The sequence below is a fragment of the Psittacula echo genome (assembly GCF_963264785.1).
Source record: "Psittacula echo genome assembly, chromosome: 17".
In the NCBI taxonomy this organism is placed as follows: Eukaryota; Metazoa; Chordata; class Aves; order Psittaciformes; family Psittacidae; genus Psittacula; species Psittacula echo.
The window spans coordinates 2,475,976-2,495,904 of NC_137753.1; the positions used below are offsets into that span (position 1 = coordinate 2,475,976).

General features: G+C 42.2%; 2 protein-coding genes across 2 annotated transcripts; one reads left to right on the top strand and one right to left on the bottom strand.

The window, feature by feature from the left end:
- Positions 1-57: 57 nt before the first annotated feature.
- On the bottom strand, positions 58-9,740 carry LOC308228254 (uncharacterized protein; the record flags this gene model as incomplete). Its single annotated transcript, XM_080631506.1, has 9 exons — positions 9,347-9,740; positions 8,999-9,071; positions 8,354-8,507; positions 5,395-5,540; positions 4,972-5,148; positions 4,711-4,824; positions 2,035-2,121; positions 532-679; positions 58-89 (listed from the first exon to the last, which is right to left on the bottom strand). The coding sequence occupies exons 1-9, from the start codon at positions 9,364-9,366 to the stop codon at positions 58-60; spliced, it is 951 nt and encodes a 316-aa protein (XP_080487632.1). The 5' UTR covers positions 9,367-9,740.
- A 3,123-nt stretch (positions 9,741-12,863) lies between these two features.
- On the top strand, positions 12,864-19,592 carry SLC35E2B (solute carrier family 35 member E2B). The gene is made up of 8 exons (XM_080631049.1): positions 12,864-13,220; positions 13,559-13,694; positions 13,855-13,982; positions 14,464-14,584; positions 14,973-15,026; positions 15,656-15,728; positions 15,911-16,056; positions 16,661-19,592. The coding sequence occupies exons 1-8, from the start codon at positions 12,896-12,898 to the stop codon at positions 16,905-16,907; spliced, it is 1,230 nt and encodes a 409-aa protein (XP_080487175.1). The 5' UTR covers positions 12,864-12,895; the 3' UTR covers positions 16,908-19,592.
- The last annotated feature ends 337 nt before the right edge of the window (positions 19,593-19,929 follow it).

The following is a 19,929-nucleotide window of genomic DNA, read 5'->3' on the forward strand; positions in this document are numbered from 1 at the left end:
GATCTTCCCCTGCTATTTCACTCTGTAAGAGCTGCAGATAGGACACAAGGGGGATGCTCAGGAGTCGATCCTTCCATAGGAAGAAAACACTGTCGGAAGAAAGAAGATCAGTCAAGAACCAGTGCATAGCACCATTTATATCCTTCATGTAAAAGGAGGTTTGTGTAGTTTAAGAATAGTGGCTCTCTAGGTCACTTTACTATCTCTCTTTTCATTATTGTAAGCCAGTTAATTTTACAGTGTGATAAAGAAGAAAAATTACATATATCTTACATAGAAGAGATTTTTCCACATGGGTCTTTTTTTCTGGTTAGCAGTAATTCTTGCATAGGTTGACTATACCAGTTTTCCTCAGGAAGAAATCACATATATTTCATCCAAGCTTCTGAACTTTGTCACACCAGTAAATTTTAAGGCTGCCATAGTGACTGATATTATTAGGGGTCTGCCTTGTTGTGATTGTCTCTATTTTCCTGCCTCAACAAGCTCTACTTAATCTTCATAGTGAAGTTAAACTTCTTAAGTACTTACTTCTTTCTCTCAGCCCCTGCCCAAAGCTGCGGTAGACATGAATCAGTGCCCAAAACAAAACAGATTTTATTGCAACAGAAATGAAAGAGCCGATAATGAAAGCAGCTTCTAGGGTGTAAGAATTCCCTTTGCCCCACTCTCTTATCACCTGCAGGAAAACGGAGACATACAGCAATTAACACCTAGTGCCACAAAACCTTGAAGCTATAAAATGCAATCAACCACTAAATCTGTGAAAGGAGTCACTAGATAGTATCTGGGGGGGGAAAACCCATTCACTTTTAAACCATCTTGCTTTCCTGATGACATGATTCCCTGACTGCAAACCGACAGGCTAAATACATTATACCTATTGATCTCTGCATCACTGAAGTCATATGAAACAGTATTGTGTCCAGATTGAACAAGCAATTAAACTGGAGATAAGGAAACCAGACTTCATCTTACAGCTCAGTTTGTTTCTGCTGTAAAATACAGAATGGAGTTATGTTCCCTGGCTGTCATTGTACTGTTACTGTCATGTGTGTCTGGGGGGGACAGCTTCATGATCCTGTTTTCATTCCCTGCTGGCCTGATTACTCTGCTTATGACATTAGTGATTGCCTCACCTGTGATCTGACAGAGAAAATGACAAATTTTAATTAAAAACAACACTATTTATATCCTGCAGCTATCTGCTGCATTGAAGAAAGATCACTGCTCCAACAGGGTTAGTGATTATCAGGATGAGATTTTAGAAAATCCCAGTTCTGACTCCTTTGGGTCAAGTATACAAGTATAGCCATCAAAGATAGCGTGTGGTCCTTCTGTGCTTTGCCAGATCAAACAGGCCCATGAGTAATTGGAAGAGCCTGATTTGACTACATCCTTCAATAAATAAAACCCCAAGGACTGGATGGACTTTTATCAGTATCTGGAGATTATTTATGTGAAGAACGAAAAACACTGGCTGCTCTGAGCATTCAAGCCCTTGCCATGATGAACAATCTGCCTTGTCCTTGCCCTTTTTCCTTACCTCCTTTCATATGTGCTGTGGGAGGTGCTGGGATGTCCTAGTGATAAGTGCTTTATCACTATTACAGTGCCAAAAAAAAATGCCTAACACTGGAGTTTGTTTGGCTTACATTGTCTTTTGTTTTGGCTACAATCAGGATGGAGAGCTGGAGGTGCTGCCTAAGAAATTCTTTCAAATATAATGCCTTGAGGCCCTGCAGATGGTCAGATGCTCTGGCATCACTTCAGACCTCTTGTGAAGGAGGGGAGGCATTTTTTAGGAGCTATGTATCTTCTACTGGAAGATTTTGTGGTATCTTTCCCTAATCATTCTGGATACTTTGCCAGTTGCAGAGACTTCCAGAGCCTCTCCCTCTGACTAATCTGTTCAAGAGCACTTTGGCCTGGTTCCTGTGTGGAAAAGTTGATCCTGAAGAGGTAGAACATGCAGTAATGAAGAGGCCTCCAGCCTTGCTCCTCGTTATTGAACAAGTAAGTTGGATGAATTACCGTGTAAAGCAGGTAGATGAGAAAAGCTACTTCAGGTATGTTCTGAGTCAGAAAAATCCATACAAGAGGCTTCAGTTCTTTTAAAATCTGTAAAATAAGATGAGGTATATACAGGTTTATAACTTGCTATATGCTCTGTAAAGCTATATATAGTTGATTTTTCAATAGCATTTGAAGTGTTGGTCCAGCTGAGCTCTCAGTTACAACTTTGTTCTCCACTTGCCTTCTCTACCTATGTTTTTAGCAGAAAATGTGGTCTCTGTTTTCCACAGATGTACTTTTTATTTGTTATTTGCTCAGGCTTAAACAAACTAACATTTTCATAGCTAACAGACTGAAAGTGCTCTATGACTTTTTTCTCCACCTTTGTTTCTACCACAGAGAAGTCATCGAGAACCAAATGTGGGAGAAGCAAGAGGATTTAACTGTCAGGAAAACTTTGTTTCACAACAAACCTTGGGACTTTCCTGCAGGTAGCAGCTTGCAGCAATCCTAAACTGGAAGGGCAGGTCTGAACAAAGGAAAGAAAACCAGCTGAGTCACTGTGAATGAAAGCAGCTACAGCACCACTGCTATGATAAGATTTGATGCATCTGATCAATCACAGCTTCCCCCCCAGACCAATACTGATCCTTCTGCAATGGTCAAGATGCAAGCTTCTACAAAAGCATCAAGGGAATTATCCCTTCTGTAAGGAAGTTTGTTCTCTGCCACCTCTAGTACTGTTTCCCATTTTCTGTGGTACTGCATAGTGCTTCTCTTACAATGAGACCAAAAGGGAAAGAAAGGCTGAGATACAAGAGGAGGAAGGAGAGAATTAGTAATTAATGGGAGAAGAAAAAGAAATAATGGAGATAGGAAAATCCACTAAGGTAAATGGGAGAGCACATACATAAGTAGAATTAAAAATAAATAATCCACTTGTGAAATGGCATCAACCCAGAAATAAGGGCACATGAGGTTTAGCTCTGCTTTCAGGTACTGCAGTTACCAGAAACAGCTGGGTATGAGGCATTTCCAAGTTTTCCCTTCTATTATGCTTATGTTTTCTGGTGGATTATGTATATGTCCATAACTTTCTTACCCAATAACTTCACAGCAGGTGCAGCTTTTGAGAGCACCAAAATAGACCATGATGTGTGTTTCTTTACTGTTTCATCATCTGCAAGAAGCTAATTGTGGAAAACTTGTCTGAACAGGGTAAGGAAAAGGAGTTCTTATTGTCACCTCTCTGTCAAGCTGTCTACATTCTCTAGTCTGAGACAGAATCTTTTTTACCTTGGATGCAAAGCTACTAGACTTTCATGAAATATATCCACCTTTAAGTGCTGCCACTTACTGAAAAATAATTTAATGCTGTATTTAATAATTATGCATTTCCTATTTCTAGTTAGACATGAAGCTGTTAACTTCTTCCAGAAGATAAATCAGTAATGTACCTACACAGGGTAAAAAGTAGCTTTGAAGTGGTTCTAACGTGGGCAGTTTGGAGTGAAGGGCAGAAGGAATATGTATTTATCCCTAGGACATCCTTAGAATATGTACTTATCCCTAGGACATTTACTACTTGAACTATTAAGAAATATGTTTGGTATTGCATAAGGAATATATAGTATGTTAAAACAGAAGGCTACCTAACTGAAGCACCTCTTTTTTAAAAGAAAGTATCTTTTCAATACCTAAAGGCAAATCAAGGCAAGGCAAAGAATTTGTGAGTAGCAACTGGCCAGATCAACTTTGTTTCTGATGGTGGAAGAAAAGTAGCTGAAAGGTTTACATTTTAATCCTAGCAGGAAAAGAGATCTGATTCTGATTCCTCCCTTCTTTCCACGCATGCTACAATCTAACTGAAAGCAGAGATCCAGTACTTCACGAAAGTATACAAGAAGCTCCTATTCACACAACATTAGCAACGTATTTGAAAAGCTCAGTGCTTGGTGCTCTCTCCATTTTTAGCAAGAAAAGCCATCAAGTCAGCAATTTACCTGAGTGGTTAAAGCAAATACTCCAGGAGCCTAAAACAAACCAACAAACCCCAAATCCCCCTAAACTCCTTCCTGGTAATAAAAGACTGACATGTCTGATGTACTTTGGCCCTGCTTCTGCAATCATTCTTGGAATAGAGCTCTCAAGGTCAGAGGAAGTTGTCTGATTGGCAAAAGAAATGCTTATGTTAACCTGAAAGCTGTCACTGACCTTGAAAGAAGCTGCCCCAGTAAAAGACCACTCATCTTTTTGGTCAGGTTTCCTAAGGATGTCAGGCCTATGCAGTCTCGCTGTGTCTGTATATCCATCTTCTCAACAATTTGGAGGAGTGTTGGCAGTTTCACCTAACCTTGTCAGAGAGGTAGAAATATTGAAGATACTGTGATCCTACAGGTTTCATTAAAGTAGGTGATCAAGGACTGAGAATAAAACAATGTCCCTGAGAAAGGAATGATGACAGTGTGATGTTTCAGCCTGTATCCTTAGTTGGGAGAAACAGATTTATAAGAAACCTGACTTCATTATTGTTGGTGCTCCTGTTTTCTGCTGGGATCCATTCTGGAGCCCTTCCAGTTAGCAGTGTTATGTAGAATGGGATGGCTGTGCCTTCCCAGCCTGTGATAATTGCTCAGGGTGTAGCAGTCTCAGAAGTTGACTGTTGACTAGTGTTGCTGTTAGCTTAACACTTACTGCGATGATGCTGATGGACACCTTCAGGCAGGCCCAAAGAACTCCTGTTGCTGAGATGATGTTATGTAGAAGAGTGATCTCATGCAGGCTTATCAGAAGAACACACAAGCAGAGCTGTAGGAGAAGAGGCAAAGATTTGGTAAAATTACTGGTTTGAGACCATACAGCCCACCAAAAAGTATCTGACACAAACTAAGCAGTCTTAAGATATTCTCAACAGGAGAGGAAAAAAAGAGAACCCAGGGGGAGAGAGATCTATACCTGTGCCTGAAGATCAAAGGTCAACATAGAAAAGCAGAGGTTCATCATGAAGTATTGTGACTGTAGGCTTTCTAGAGCACCCCCTACACGAAAGGCCATCATGCTTTGACTCTGGATGAGGATGATGGCACAGATCACATCAAAGGAGCCAACCAGGAGGATCAGAATGAAGCGGGCCTGATGGGAGAGAGAAATAAGGATGTTACTGGCCATGCAGTGAGTAAATTATTTGGCATTCATGCTACTTTCAGAAACTGCCATAAAGAAACCCATAGAACCAGAGTTGCAATTGTGGGAGTGCACATTTTGTTACTCAATGATAGGAATAATTCAGCCTGATTTTTATATTATCAGGTATCTCGCTTTTCTAAGATTTTCAAACCCAGAAAGTGGAAAACAGTTAATTAAAAGAAGGAGACTAACCAGAAGTTTTGGCTTTTGCTCAGCAGAGAGAACTGTGAAGTTGACAATGGACCGAAACATCACTAGCAGGATGGAAAGAACAAAGACGATGAGCTCCTGGCGATTTTCCTGCAGGATTCCTCTAGTCACATAGTATACACAGAACACTGGGAAGGAGAAGAAAGGGCAGTTACCAGACTGCATGTGGTGCAATTTTTCAATGTGCTCAATTCAGATGACAAAATGGAAGTATTAAAACTGTGTAACTTGGGCTTCTCAGTCAAGAGTGTCTTTATTCTTACCAAGAAGCCTGAATCACATATTTAAAATGAGTACTCCCCTGTGTTTAGCATGCAAAAAAACCCATCTTTGCTTTCCAAATTGGCAGCTATGGGATGTTACTCTTAATACTCTATTGAACATTATGTTAAATAGTGTATTTGAATTAAATGAAGCAACAGCATTTTTATTAAGAACTGTAATTGCATAATCTTCCCAGTGAGAGTAATTCAAGTGACTAACAAGCAATTTATTACTGATACACGTACCTTTACAGCATTGTTTGTGTGGTTCTGACCACTGCAAATGGCTTGTGTGTTGAACTGAACTTAAACTGGATTCCTAATAGTTTATTTCTATTGTGGAAGTTTTGAAACACCCCACCTGCAAACTAATGTGTAGAAAAGAACTGGTTCAGGAAAGTTCTGAGTTATGTTTTTGTAAAATACATTGCTATCATTGTTGAAGTCCACACTGTTTTGAGAAGGCTTAAATAAGGAAAAGGCTTTCCTTTCATAAAAGCAGGAATCAGTTCTTTGTTCTTATCTAGGACGCTCCTGGAAACACTAGTTAATTCTTACCATAAAGAAAGTAACAGCAGATTTATTTTTTCCACAGGGCTACTTCCTTAATTCTGCACATCAATTTCCTTTTGCTAGGCTGGGACAAAGTATTGTAGAGGTTTTCAAGGTAACATAATAACTTCAGTCTCTCTAAACAAACCTTCCAGTGAAAGAACTTCCTTTGGGGTTTTTTCACTTTTATTAGCAGCGATTGAGAAAACTGAAAATGCTTGGGAAATCACAAAGCGAATCATGGGATTTTTTGGCATGCTTATGTCTTCAGGAAGAACTGACACATTTAAGTCAGTATTTCCTTGTTTTGCAAACTGAGCTCCTAAATCAGAGGAAGACTGTACAAGTAATTGGAAAATTCAACTTTTAATGAGCATTAAGATTTTTTTAAAGATAGCAAATGCACATTTCTGAAGTCAAGAACATCCCCTTGGTTTTAGTAAGTGAACAGTTTTCAACGAATTAAATCCCAAACCCTCTTTAAAGTAAATATCTCAAGTGATAAATCCAAGAAATCAAGGGCCTCTATTTTTCTTTAAAGAGCTATCATCAGTTCTGTCAGTCTGTCTGCCCCATAGAAAACATAGGTTTTGCATGCTTATGGAGGTTAACTTACACATCTTAAAATCTCAAGGTAGGCAAATCATAGTTTTAACACATTCGATGAATGATACTATCTTTACTGACTAAAATGTTGAAACAACAACTTCTGTTTACATTAAAGCTTTGAAATCTGAAGCAATGTGTTAAGAAAACACATTAAATCTTTTTCCTGATTTAAACCAGAGGTTTGTGAGAGGTGTGCATGTCCTCCTGCCTGTGTGTTGCAGCATAAAATACTAATCAATGGAAGGTAGGAGGGGGGAAAAACAGACTAGCAAGCATGCTTTCAACTTGCCCATTTATAACATCACGGGATTCATCTGGTTTATTATGAAGGTTCTTCATTTTCCTTTGAAGCCCAAAACAGTGGTTGCTAACAAAACCAGTGTGTCAGAGGGGAGGCACCAATGGTCTGTTCTAACGTAGCAATTTGTGTTGGTAGGCTGAGTCTTGTGTAAAAAGCTGCTAATCAAAATGGTGTTTTGGGATAAAAGTATTGTTTGGATGTGTCTAATTATAGAATCTAGAACAAATCTATTGTCTTTGTTCCCTCTGGATGAAAGCTGGGAAGCAGTGACTGATTATGATGAGTGTGCCCTGCTCCTTCCTACACTCTCAGTGTAGGAAGTACTCCCAGAGTCCATTCTTTTCTACACTGTTTTGGCCAGCAAGCCAACAGCCAAGACCTGCTAAAGCCATTGAAGAGGACTCCCTGAAATACTTATAGATGTACTTATTTTAATGTTAAGTTTCATTTCTACTTAATGCAAATGGACCCAGGAATATGAACATCAGTTTCTATTGAAGCTCTAATGGGAAATATCAAAGGAAATTTGGCTTTTGTTTCCAGTAGGACAATAATGATCAGACAAAAAGAGCGCTTTAAAAAACCAAGGTCCTTATCCTCTTTTTTTAAAATACTTCAGGTGAAGCAACATCCTTGCAGGAACTTAACACAGAGAGATGACTTGATATTTTCTTTTTCAGATCAAGCTATGTATGCTTGGTTTCTTGCCATGTAAGAAGGTGCCTTGAAGCTAACTACAACTGAGTATAAGCATGGCTCATGTCAGAAGATGTATGCTCTATGACAAGCCTTGGAGCTTGGATATCTCTGAATTCCCCAGCATATTATGGCACAGACATTAAAATGGAAAATGGTAAGCTCTGAACATTCAGTATGTTTTACATGAAGTGACAGTGGTCTGAAAGCAAAATCATTGCCACATCTGCCTGAGGAAAGGCCAATGAGAAAGCAAATTATAGCAGAACCTCCTAAAACCTGAGTATTTTTGCATACTATTCACACATGAATCTACTGTGAATGACACCACATCCATTAATGGTCCTTTCACTAAAATACCACTGGGAAAAGCATCTAGCTCCTTCGTGCTGAGCTATAGAAGATTCTGTGTGGAATACATCAGGCCAAAGGGACTGAAATAAGAAACTTCAGTTGCTGCTTAATTACTACCTTGGGGAAAAATGTATTTGTTTTAAAATACAAACAGTGTGTTTCTTACCAACTCCAATTAACTGAATAAGAGAAATGGTGAAATCTTCCTCAGTCTGTCGAACAAGTGTCTCTATGGTTAGCCCTATGACACTCAGCAGAGACAAGATAGTGACACAGAAGTAGATCTTCACAGGAAATGAGAGCTCTGAACAAGGCTTTATCTGTAAAGGAAGAACATTCTTAACCACGTAATGCAGTACAAACTAATTGCTGTTCCTGAAAAGATAGCAGCAGGCCAGCAAAGCCTGCTTTGCTTCCATGTGAGGTTGGCAATGACAGGAAAAAGGAACTGGAGTTGCTGGGAGCTTGGGCTCAGCCACTGCTCCATTGGGATCATTCAGCATTGCCATGCTTTTCATGGACATCAGGAATGCTGCTTTCTGCACATGCAGGATCTTTTGATGAGTTACGTGTTGGCTATTGGAAATCACAGGTTTATTATTACTAAACAGGTTTATTTAAGTAAAACCAGCTGGTTTTGAGAACACAGCAGTGCTCGAATCGCTGCACGGTCGGACCAAGGCACCAACAGCCCCGTGGCTGTTTGATAACACAGTTTTAACGGGCATAAACCCCGTTTGCTCTCACGTCCGGACTCTCAGGTTGGCTTTACCAGGGGAAGCAAACAGTCCCCGCGGGACGGTGTACTCACTGGGCCACAGGGCGTGGGGATGAGCTGCCGGTGCCGGGGAGTGAGGTTCGGCTGGGGGGGGGCTGCGCTGCCGCTGCAGAGGAGAGAAACTGGGAATGGGAACGGGAATGGGAACAGCCACCGGCACTGCCCACCCCGCCGGCCCGGGCCGCTTGCGCCCTCACAAGTGGGCCGTACCAACCAGAGGAGGGGGCGGAGAAGCAGCCCAGGCCCCTCCCCTCTCCGGCCCACGCCCTCCCGGGTAACGGGGCGGGGGAGCGCCGAGAGCCACCCTCTGCTCAGCGCTTGGTTTCGCCCAGCCTCCCCTCCCTCCGTCGCCGATGGCGCTCCGCGGGCTCCCGCCGCTACCTGTCCTCGGCGCCCTCCATGGCCGCTCCGGTAACGGTAACGGGACCTACATGGCTGCGGCGGCCAAGCGCGGGTTCCGGGCAGCGCCCGCACTTCCGGGGCAGGCCGGGCGAGCGCGGGACGTCACTTCCCCGTCCCGGGCCGTGGGATGCGCTGCTTGTTTTTGCCCCACGCTTCGGTGCTCTCCTCAGGCGGAGCGGCCGCGGCAGGGGCAGGCGGGCCGGTGCTTCTCGCCCGGCTCGGTGTGAGGCGCGGGCCTCGAGTGAAGCGCCTGGCGGAGCCGTGTGTGGGCTCAGCCGGCTGCACCCTGAGCTGCGTCCCCTGTAACCTCTCTTCCTTTGTGCTTACTGTTCTTTTGTGGTGTTTTTCTCCCCAAAATGGCGCCCCGTTGTCCGCACATCGCGACAGGGCAGCAAACGGCTGCTGTGACAAAGGGGCCCAGGCCCCAGCCCCGTTCCCGGCAAAGGGCGGCCGCCGGCGAGGCGCTTTGCCCGCTGAGGCTGTTGCCTCCCGGGAGCGCGCCCGCTCCATCCATCACCCATCCCCGCAGCGCGGCCCGGGGGGCGGTGCGCGGCGAGGACGCTGCGCGAGGCGGGGGAAGCTCCGCCCGGTGGGACCCGGAGCGCTGAGGCTTTGGCAGCGGGTCCCCCCCGGAGCGCTGCCCGGCCCTTGCGAGGGAGCACCGGGGCCGGGCTGTGCTGCAGGGGGAGATCCGCAACTCGAGTGCTGTCTCGGCGGCGGCCGGCCCGGAGGAGGGGGGGAATCGGCGCTGCTTCACGCAAAGGAGGTGCGCTCTGCAGAGTCCTTGAGCCGGAAAGTCGGGTCTGAAGGTTGAGGTGCAGCACCGCTGCCGGGAGGGGACCTGAACCGCCGTGAAGCGGCTCTCCCGTTCGGGATGCTCGGCTGGCCCCGAAGGCTGCGGGATACGAAACACCCGCGGGTCTGCCCGGTACCCGGTCCGATGAGGGCAGGAAAGGGTTTAGGACTGAGTGACTGGAAGTACACCTGGACTGCGAGAAAGTACTAAGCTATTTCCATCTTTTAGCATATTTTTTATTTTATTTTTCACTTTAAGAGCTGTTTTAGTGACAAGATAATGGGGAATGGCTTTAACCTGTCAGAGGGGAGACTGAGATGAGCTCTTAGGCAGAAGCTCTTCCCTGTGAGGGTGCTGAGGCGCTGGCACAGGGTGCCCAGAGAAGCTGTGGCTGCCCCATCCCTGGCAGTGTTCAAGGCCAGGTTGGACACAGGGGCTTGGAGCACCCTGCTCCAGTGGAAGTTGTCCCTGCCCGTGGCAGGGGGTTGGCATTGGATGAGCTTCTTAATTATTGGTAATTTCTTTAAAAACAGGGTTAAATCTGCAGTTTCTTATGAGAAGGAAGTTTAAGTGAATACCATTATGAGGATTTTTGACATGTGTCGGTGATAATCACACTGAAACAATTCAATATTGAGTCGGGTTTATCTCTTGCCAAGCTTATTCTCTGTATTTTTCCACCTTTAATACAACTTTCCTATTGCTAACACAGTTAAAAGTTGGAGAAGAGACAAGGAAGAGTGCAAAACACGCTGCATGCTGCTGTTCTTTTGAGCTGCACGATTGATTCTCTGTGTATCATCCAAGAACCAACCATTGCCACGTTTTCATCTATTGGTAAACATCAGCTGCGGGTTGGTCTTAAGGGAGGATGACTGAATTAGTTCCAGATGGAGAACTCTTTCAGCTCATTTAAGATCTTCCAGTTGATTTCAGACAGCAGGTCAGTAATTTAAGTGTAGTTTTGTTCTTTTTTGCTGTTGTGCTTCCTGCCATGTGTGGTATCAGTGCTATCAAACATGATACCAGTGCTGCTGAGGGTGAGAGTTTCATTGTGCATAAGTGCTTTTGGTTTTAATTGAGTAGCAGAAATAGAAAAAGTATTACAAAATTGTGATAACTGTTCTGAATGTGGAGGGCCTTTAACACAAGTATGTGGTTTTAACATGAGTGTATCAGAGGGTCCTGTACCTCAGCACACTGCTGGCTTGATTTCCTGGTAAAATGGCAAGAAATTAAGGGGATAGGGGTGGAAACCTTCTGTGCATGGCTGTAATGCCAGAAACAGAACCTGAGGGATGGAAAATTTCAGTGTAAAGTAGCTGCTGTTTAGGAAATCAAAAGTGAAGCGCTATGTTTAACTCTTTAGTACATACTTATGATTTATTTCGAGATGCTATATCCTGTTCACATGGTGACAAAATCAGCAGCAGCTCTTGTTACAGCTCTTGTATTTTTGCTTGCCATTGATTATGTTTTGTGCTGCCACTGTATGATGCACTGTAGTACCAGGATCTCATTTCAGGCAGCTTTTCCAAGATGTCCAGTGAGCCCCCTCCAGTGATTACTTTTTAACTGCATAACATCCTCCATCTTTTTTATCCAGCAAATTTCCTTCTGGATAAAAGTATTTCAAGTGTAGTTTCTCCTAGTGTCTGTTTGTTGAGGAGCAGAAGAGGTCCTGTCCATCCATTCTCATCTGACTCATCCTGTTTTCTTTTGCTCCTAAAACATAATAGGCTGCAAAATAGGAAGCAGGAAAGCCAATGGTGTGTTTTAGTGTTGTAGATAAGCTGCTCACATGCCATTTCTTTCTTTCTTAATATGGACTTTGAATCTGTTAGCATTATGATACCAACTAACATTACATGACTTAAGAATAAAGGTCACTGTATGTTTTTGTTAGTCCCTGTACTCTTCTACTGTAACTGGCCATACTTCAGGTAATTCACAAAAGAAGAAACCTGTGGTTGCAAATGATTTGATGCCTTTTCCTGTCAGACCTTTTAAAAAGGCTTTAAGAATTACTGCAAATACTAATATTGAATTGCAAGCTCAGTTTACCAGGATAACTGTGGTTATGATTACTAGAAGTTACAGTCCTTGCTTATTGACTCCAGTTGATAACAGGTCAGTTAGTGCTAAGGGAACAGGCTCCTGCCCAGATTTTCTGGGTTGTGAAAGTTTTTCTGTTGAGTGGTCATAAGAAGACCTTAGACTGAGATCAAAGAAACTGTGGAATCTTGAAGAGGAGCTCTTTATAATTGAAAAGGCTGTGTTGACGTGTGAAATCTTCTGTGTTTGTGCATGCTATTTTAGATCTCCCTTATCTAAGTTCGTGCTTAGTCTTGAGATCATATTAGGAGTGCAAACTCCAGTCTGACAGACAAGCTACTAAAGTCTTTCTTTTTTTAGCTTTTGTAAACTGCAGGTGAAATGTGGTGTCTTTGCTGCATCGGGGATTTCACATGTCACTATGTTCAGAGCTACATGTTTTTTTACTTCTTTCTCTATTTTTTTCGTTCTAGGCAGAAAAAATGGAATAGACCACACAAAGCAGCATGTGAAGTTCATCTTTATGCAAGATGTAATTTGGAGGACCAAGTACGCTTCTTCAAGCCATGGGAGATGAAACACTAAGCACATGATAGTTTTGTTTCATCCGAGTGCTGTTCTGTGCTAAGTCCATGTTGGTTTGTGTTAAGGACAAATACTGATTTCTTCAGGCCAGCATGTCGACTGCGACGAGTGCTCAGACACCAGAGGAACCTAATCCTCCCCCCCTTGAAGAAAAGCCAAAGGGAAAATCACTATTTCATTTGGGTTCACTCTTTGCTAACAGGAGTGAAAAGTTTGTAATTGCTAGGAGTGACAGTGTGCCAGAGGAGAACGTGCTGAAAATAACCATCACAGAGACCACGGTCATTGAGTCGGACTTGGGCATCTGGAATTCTCATGCTCTCATCTACCTCACTTTGTGGTTTTTCTTCAGCTTTTGCACTCTTTTTCTTAACAAATACATTCTTTCATTACTGGAAGGAGAGCCCAGCATGCTAGGTAACCATATCTCTGTTACACTTTAATTCCAGTAAGATATTTGACAATACCACTTCCTCCAATATAAAATTGAGGGACAAAATGGTTCAACTGAAGTGAAAAAGACCTAGTTAGGAGGTGTGGGTTGGATCTTGGGGCTGGGAACTCAAGAGTTGTGATCTCAGCCTGTGAAAGGGAATCTGACACTGTCCTTTCCTCCGCTTCCTGAAAGATGATGTCTGAGAGCTAAGAGCCATAAGGCAAAATGCACTTTTTTTTCTGTCTTGGAGGGTAGTGTGGGTTTTTACAGAAAATAAAATCTTGTGATTTTTGCTTTTTTCCCTCTCATCTTTCTTTAGGTGCTGTTCAGATGCTTTCAACCACCTTCATCGGCTGTATCAAAATGTTTGTTCCATGCTGCTTATATCAACACAAAACACGCATCTCTTACCCACCCAATTTCATCATGATAATGCTGTTTGTTGGATTAATGAGGTAAGTGGGTAAATAATACCTAGAGATCTATCTGGTTGCTTCATCACGTTCTTCTGAACCTAAAGAAATTATAATGTAATTTTTTTTTCTTCTAGAGGTGTAAGAGTAGCTCTTAAAGCATTGGTTTTTCTGCTTCATTTCATGTGGTCTTCCACTGCAGATTTGCAACAGTTGTCTTGGGTCTTGTCAGCTTGAAGAATGTGGCAGTTTCATTTGCAGAAACTGTGAAAAGCTCTGCACCTATTTTTACTGTTATCATGTCTCGGATGATACTGGGGGAATACACTGGTGAGTACTTCACATTGAAATGTGATTTCCACTTGCAATCTCGTGCTCTTTGCTTGAAGTTTTGCTTCTTACAAGATGTAAATCACAGAAGTAATACAGAAGCCCTGTACAGATTGCTTTGTGGTGCAAATGGCAAAAGGCTGGAATGAGCCAGAGGAAGAAGAGTTAATTCAGTCACAGAATAAGCAGGGAAATTATAATTTTTTTCCTGTCTTTTGGTGAAAAAAGATCATTTTTCTTTCTCCGAGGGAGATTTATCAGTAAGCACATGTCCGTATTGTTTTCAGGAGCACCCCACTCTTGTCAAAGATCTCTGTGCTTTAGAACCTCTGTGCTTTAAAATTCAGTCATATAAGTTGCTCTTTTTTTCAACTAAAGAAACTAAGGTGGAATTTAAGCTTTCAAAAACTACAGTATCTGATACCTGTAACTGGAAGTACATGAATTAAACTCAGATTTCAATTTTTCCTTTCATTTGCAGGATTGCTGGTTAATCTCTCCCTGATTCCTGTTATGGGTGGGCTAGCTCTGTGTACAGCTACTGAAATCAGTTTCAACATTCTAGGTTTCTCGGCAGCTTTATCTACTAATATCATGGACTGGTAAGATGGTGATAGTTTCACATTGTAGATAGAAGATATATATATATATGTGTGTATATATATGTATATATATATGTGTGTGTATATATATATGTAGATATCTATATAGATAGAAGACAATTGTTGCTTGTAGTTGGGTTTGTACACTACATTAAAGTGATGGTATTTAAAGTTATTTTAACAGAAGGTAGAGTTTCTCTATCATATCTGCTAGAATTAATGAGATTAAAAAGTAGTACAACTCTCTTAGCTTAAAGGAGGTAGACCAAACTTCTTTCTGTAGTTGCATAATGTGTGGAAAACCTATCTACCCATCTATGGGGAATAACTTCCTGATTATTTGTCCTAACTAAAATACAGGTAAATGGTGTTTGTTTGTGTTTTCCAGTTTGCAAAATGTCTTTTCCAAAAAACTACTCAGTGGAGATAAATACAGATTTTCGTAAGTATTAAAAATATTTCAGGGTTGCTTATAGATGGAATCTGGGCTGCATAAGAAACCATGTCTTTATGATTGTACTGCATCAAGATTTTCTTAGACTGTTTACAGACTGTTTACCTAGATCATTTTATCAGGGAAAGAAAACTCCCCTATCCTCAGATCCCACTGCAGCAGGTTTGAGTTTCATAGCTGACTAAAACTCCCAGCATACCCACAGTGAGTTATATTTGCACAGAAATAATTCAGTACTCTGTTATCATAAACCATCCCTTAATGTTATTAGGCATGTAGAAATGAACTTAAGAACTCAGTTCACGTTTTAACTATGAAACGTGAGCCAGGAGTCAAAACTTGTGGTAAGATACACCTATAGCTGTGTGTATGTACTTTAACACAGGATGAAGTGCTAGTTTTGGTCTTGAAGGCACATGCCTTTTATCTTCATCTCAGCCAACACAAAAAGCAAAACACTATCTTTGCAAGAGACTGCTAAATTGATTGTCCCCAAAGCTTGGTAAATGGCATTTATTACTTTTGATACCTGTAAATACAATAATGATGCAGCTTTCTTCAGCTCTAAGAAAGAGGAAGCTTTTAATCATTTAATCATTGTTTCTTCCCCTTTGTAGAGCCCCAGAGCTTCAGTTCTACACAAGTGCTGCTGCAGTGGTTATGCTTATTCCAGCCTGGATATTTTTCATGGTAACATAGATTTATGTTTTCTTTTTGACTTGTGAGCAGAATGTGCAACTGGGGTTATGTGTTGTTTTGCTGATATTTAACTGTAAAACTCTCTGCTTGTAATAATAATGTGTTGAATGGGAAATCACTTTTAGATTTGCTTATAAACTAAACTCTTGAATTCCTCTTTTTCTGTTGTTCAGGATGTGCCTGTGATTGGGAAAAGTGGGAGGAGTTTCAGCTACAACCAAGATATTGTCATACTTCTCTTAATAGATGGAGTCTTGTTTCACCTACAAAGTGTTACAGCCTATGCCCTGATGGGAAAAATTTCTCCTGTGACTTTCAGGTAAAACTGTTCCTGTGTCAGCAACACTACTTTATTGTCTCTTTTTCTTGCTTAGTATTTCTCTTGGGAACTAGGCAGTAAAAGTATTGTGCAAAGAAAGAAATAATGGAAATGCATAAATGCATCAAGTGAAGAAGAAAACTTTGCACATCTAGATGGCAACGCTTTGTGATTTGCTCCCTCGCTGTGAGGAGAGCAGCATTTGAGCCACGCTGTTTTGCTTATGGAACAGGGGTACTGTATTCAGGTTTAATAGCCATTCCTTAAAGCTGGTTAATGAGGAACCCTAGATCCAACATTGAAGCTGCCATTTGCTTCAGTACAGAATATGAGCGATTACTTCTGTCTTCCTTTTTTCTGAAGCATGACACGTCTCAAGCTGTATTTACTGAATTATGTGTAATTTAAAGGCAGCTTCCACCTACATTGTCAGATACCAGCAGCTTTGTTAGGCTATTGCACAATTCTGATTCAATAATTGCTCTTCTGTATGGCTAGCCCTAGGGCCCCTGGGGTAATCCTGGTCCTAAACTCTGAAAGTCTTAAACTTGTATGTGGGATATGAGAGCTTTCTTTGGCCTTAATTTCTATGTTTCTTTTCCAGTGTTGCCAGTACTGTGAAGCATGCGCTGTCGATCTGGCTAAGTATTATTGTGTTTGGTAACAAAATCACAAGCCTCTCAGCCATTGGGACTGTTCTAGTGACAATTGGAGTTCTACTATACAACAAGGCAAAGCAGCATCAGCAAGAGACTATACACAGCCTGGCAGCTGCAGCCCCACAGTCTGCACAAAGTACAGCTGAAGATACTGAGCCACTGATTTCCAAGGATTTGGAACCATATGATTAATGTGGCCTTTCATTCTTCCAACCTAGCATAACTCAGAGGAAGGAACTCTTCCTGAAGGTGGTTGTTTCTTCAACTGTTGATGCTGATCCAGTACCTTTGAGTTCATGGCAGGTCAAGCCTGGGACTTGAAGCAGAGAGAAAACAATGGGAAGAATCCAGTAAGCCTGGATATACTGAGAAACTGGTAGACCAAACAGAGGACCTAATGTCATATAATGTGGTAAATGTGGGCTTTATTGTCTGTCTTTGACTGCAAGTAAGATACAAGCCTGTATTAAAGAAAGAACTTAAGTGTCTTGTGCAAAAAACATTCCTTTCTCCCTACCCATCAAAATACTATGAAAACATAGACCCATCACTGTAATTACTTACTTGCAGTGGAATGAGATTGGTACATAACTGATATTCCTAGTTGGGTGTTACTCTACGTTGCCTGCATCCTCCATCATTTGTGTGCATCATAGATCTGGAAGAAGGAAGTCCCTCCTCTCCCAACAAGTGACTTACTCTGGTATACATTTAGTTGAAGGGAACTCTAGCAATGAGTCTGTGCCCCAAAGTAGTGACGAGCGGCTATTTCTGACCACAAAGCTAGGAATGAAAAGGGATTTTTCTACTGAACTTTAACATGGAAATATTGCATCCTGGTTGCATTGACAATATTGAAATGCAAGTGTACACACCTATACCTACACTGTATAAATGGAGTGTTGAATTCAATATCTGCAGTTGCCTAGAGGTAAAAAACACTGAAAAATTCTGGTGACAAAGGAAGCAGGATCTCTGTATTTCCATAAGAAACCATTTTACTATTTTAATTTCTTGCATTTTATTGTGTATTTCTGTTATGAGGAAATATTTTGGTATTATTTCTAAAAGTGCAAAAAATGCTGCCTTTTAGAAACTCAGGGTTATAATTGTGACCTATGTGCAAAGTGTTTCTGTCATTTCTGCTTGTGTAAAGAAGCTCAGAGCTCTCTGTGACACAGATGGAAGAGAGGTCACTAAAGGGAGGAACATTAACCATAAACTGAGGCTGATCTTAGTTTCTACTGCTCTTAAGTTTTCTTTTTGAAGGAAATTCTGTTTTGTGGTAGATGGAAGATTAAAGGTTAACTTTTCATTTAAAAAACCCTCAAGTATTAGCAGTTTTGGCAAAAAAAAAAAAGCACAAAACCATTCAAATGGACTTTTTGGTGACAAAATTAACAACTAAAATGACCTGGTTCTTAGTAATTGTCACTCTTCTGACTGCAGCATGGAGTTAGAAGCATGGATAAAGTGGTCTTTATGGGAAAAACAGTTTCTAAGGGGAAGTTACCACTGGAGTTCCTGCAGAGTCTTAAGCTCAAGCTTAACATTTCCACCTGTGAAACATTGTTAGCTGTAGCAAGCTGTTCCTGCCGGAGCAGAATGCCTTCCTAGAGAGTCTCCGAAGAAGCCTGTCTTCAGTATTGTGTGCTTGTTTTGTCTTAGCCTACTTCAGGTCACATTCCTATAGGTGACTGGTTCCCTGGGGCATATCCCTGGAGGTTTAAGCGGGAGTGAGATGTCAGATGTTTTCATCATTGTGTATGTGATGTCTGTGGATATTTTGTTTCTTTCTATTCCTATCCCTTTAGTAAAAGCCGTGGACTGTGGGGTGGAGCTCTGTGGTTTGTCTTGTAGTTACGCTTTCAAAACTCACTGTATTTGGCAGAAACCAAAGTGGTTTGCATCAGATTCCTCCTCTTGCTGAAAGCGAAATAGAAGTGGTTTCTGGGTCGCGCCACTCCATTTGCATGTAAACCCCTTCACCAACCGATGGAGCTTCGTTCTGAAAGCTCACAGGCTTTTGCCTTTCCTATTGTGGAGAACTTGGTGTGACCCTAACAGCTGAGAGGATTTTAACTTGTTATTTCTGACACATGTCTAAGCTCTTAGTGGCTGGTTGAGCCCCACCTGTCCTGTGGCAGCACAATAATCCTCTTTTACATGGAGTTTGTCTGCACAGGGTTGATCTTACGTACTTTTCTATGCAGTATCATTGGTCTTTATTTTTATTAGATTAAACAAACCAACCTCTTTCTTGTCTGTCCACTTGTCAGACCTTTCCTTGCTCCAGTCATATGAGGAATTCTCTGTTGTTCTTGTTTATGTTGTGTAAATGAGGATTTCTGTTCTTTGCAGTATTAAACCCCAGGTACCTGCCTTCCCATTGCTTTGCATGATGGCAGCAGAGCTGCCTGATTTCTTCTGGAAAACAGTCTCTTGGAACGCTGTTGGGATTCTTTCAGTGCATTTCTCGCAGCCTCACCCCGACACTCGAGCACTGAGCCAGGAGCTGCAGCTATGTGGGTTATCGGTTTACATTTGTCAAGTGCATTCTCATAGGAACAGCACCTCTTCCTTAAACTGAATTCCTGAAGAATTCCTCGCTGAGCGGCAGCCTTGCAAATGTACAGTGACTTGCAGCAGCCAGTGCTTCTAAAATGACATTATTTCCCAGCTAAAATGAGGGCTGGATAACAAAGTAGCTGTGTGCGATGATCTTTCCTATGGTGCATTGTGTTGTAACCCCTGGTCATCGTTAAATCACCTCACCCCATTCACGATAAGCATGTTCATTAGGTTAATTCAGTTCTGTCCTTATACTCTCAACTAATTTTCCTGTCTAGCAGTTGCCCTTCTCACGCTGACTGTAAATTGTCCCTCGTGGCCCCTCACTTGTGTTGCCATTCTGTGACGTGTTTAAACGACCGTTGGAATCTTGCGTTATTCAAATGAGTAATAAACGTTAACCCTGGTTTCTCTCTGTAATTACACGGGTGATCCTATGGCGTGACGCGAGGGGCGGCAGTTCCCCGCTCCCCGCCGCCCAGGTGCGTGTGCTCGGGGCGGTCGCGTCATGGCTCGGGGCGCGGCCGCTAGCTCGTTAATTACGGCACCAGCTCATTACCGATGCCTGCCACCGCCCAGCCGGTTGGGTGCCTGCGCCGGGCGTTATCAGCCCGCTCCGGCGGGCGGAAGTGACGTCTTTGCC

Bases quoted from the DNA above. Each gene is read 5' to 3' on its own strand.
- SLC35E2B (XM_080631049.1), top strand. From the start codon at position 12,896: ATGTCGACTGCGACGAGTGCTCAGACACCAGAGGAACCTAATCCTCCC. The intron at 15,027-15,655 runs GTAAGTATTAAA...TCCCCTTTGTAG, and splicing joins GGAGATAAATACAGATTTTC to AGCCCCAGAGCTTCAGTTCT. The intron at 15,729-15,910 runs GTAACATAGATT...TCTGTTGTTCAG, and splicing joins CAGCCTGGATATTTTTCATG to GATGTGCCTGTGATTGGGAA.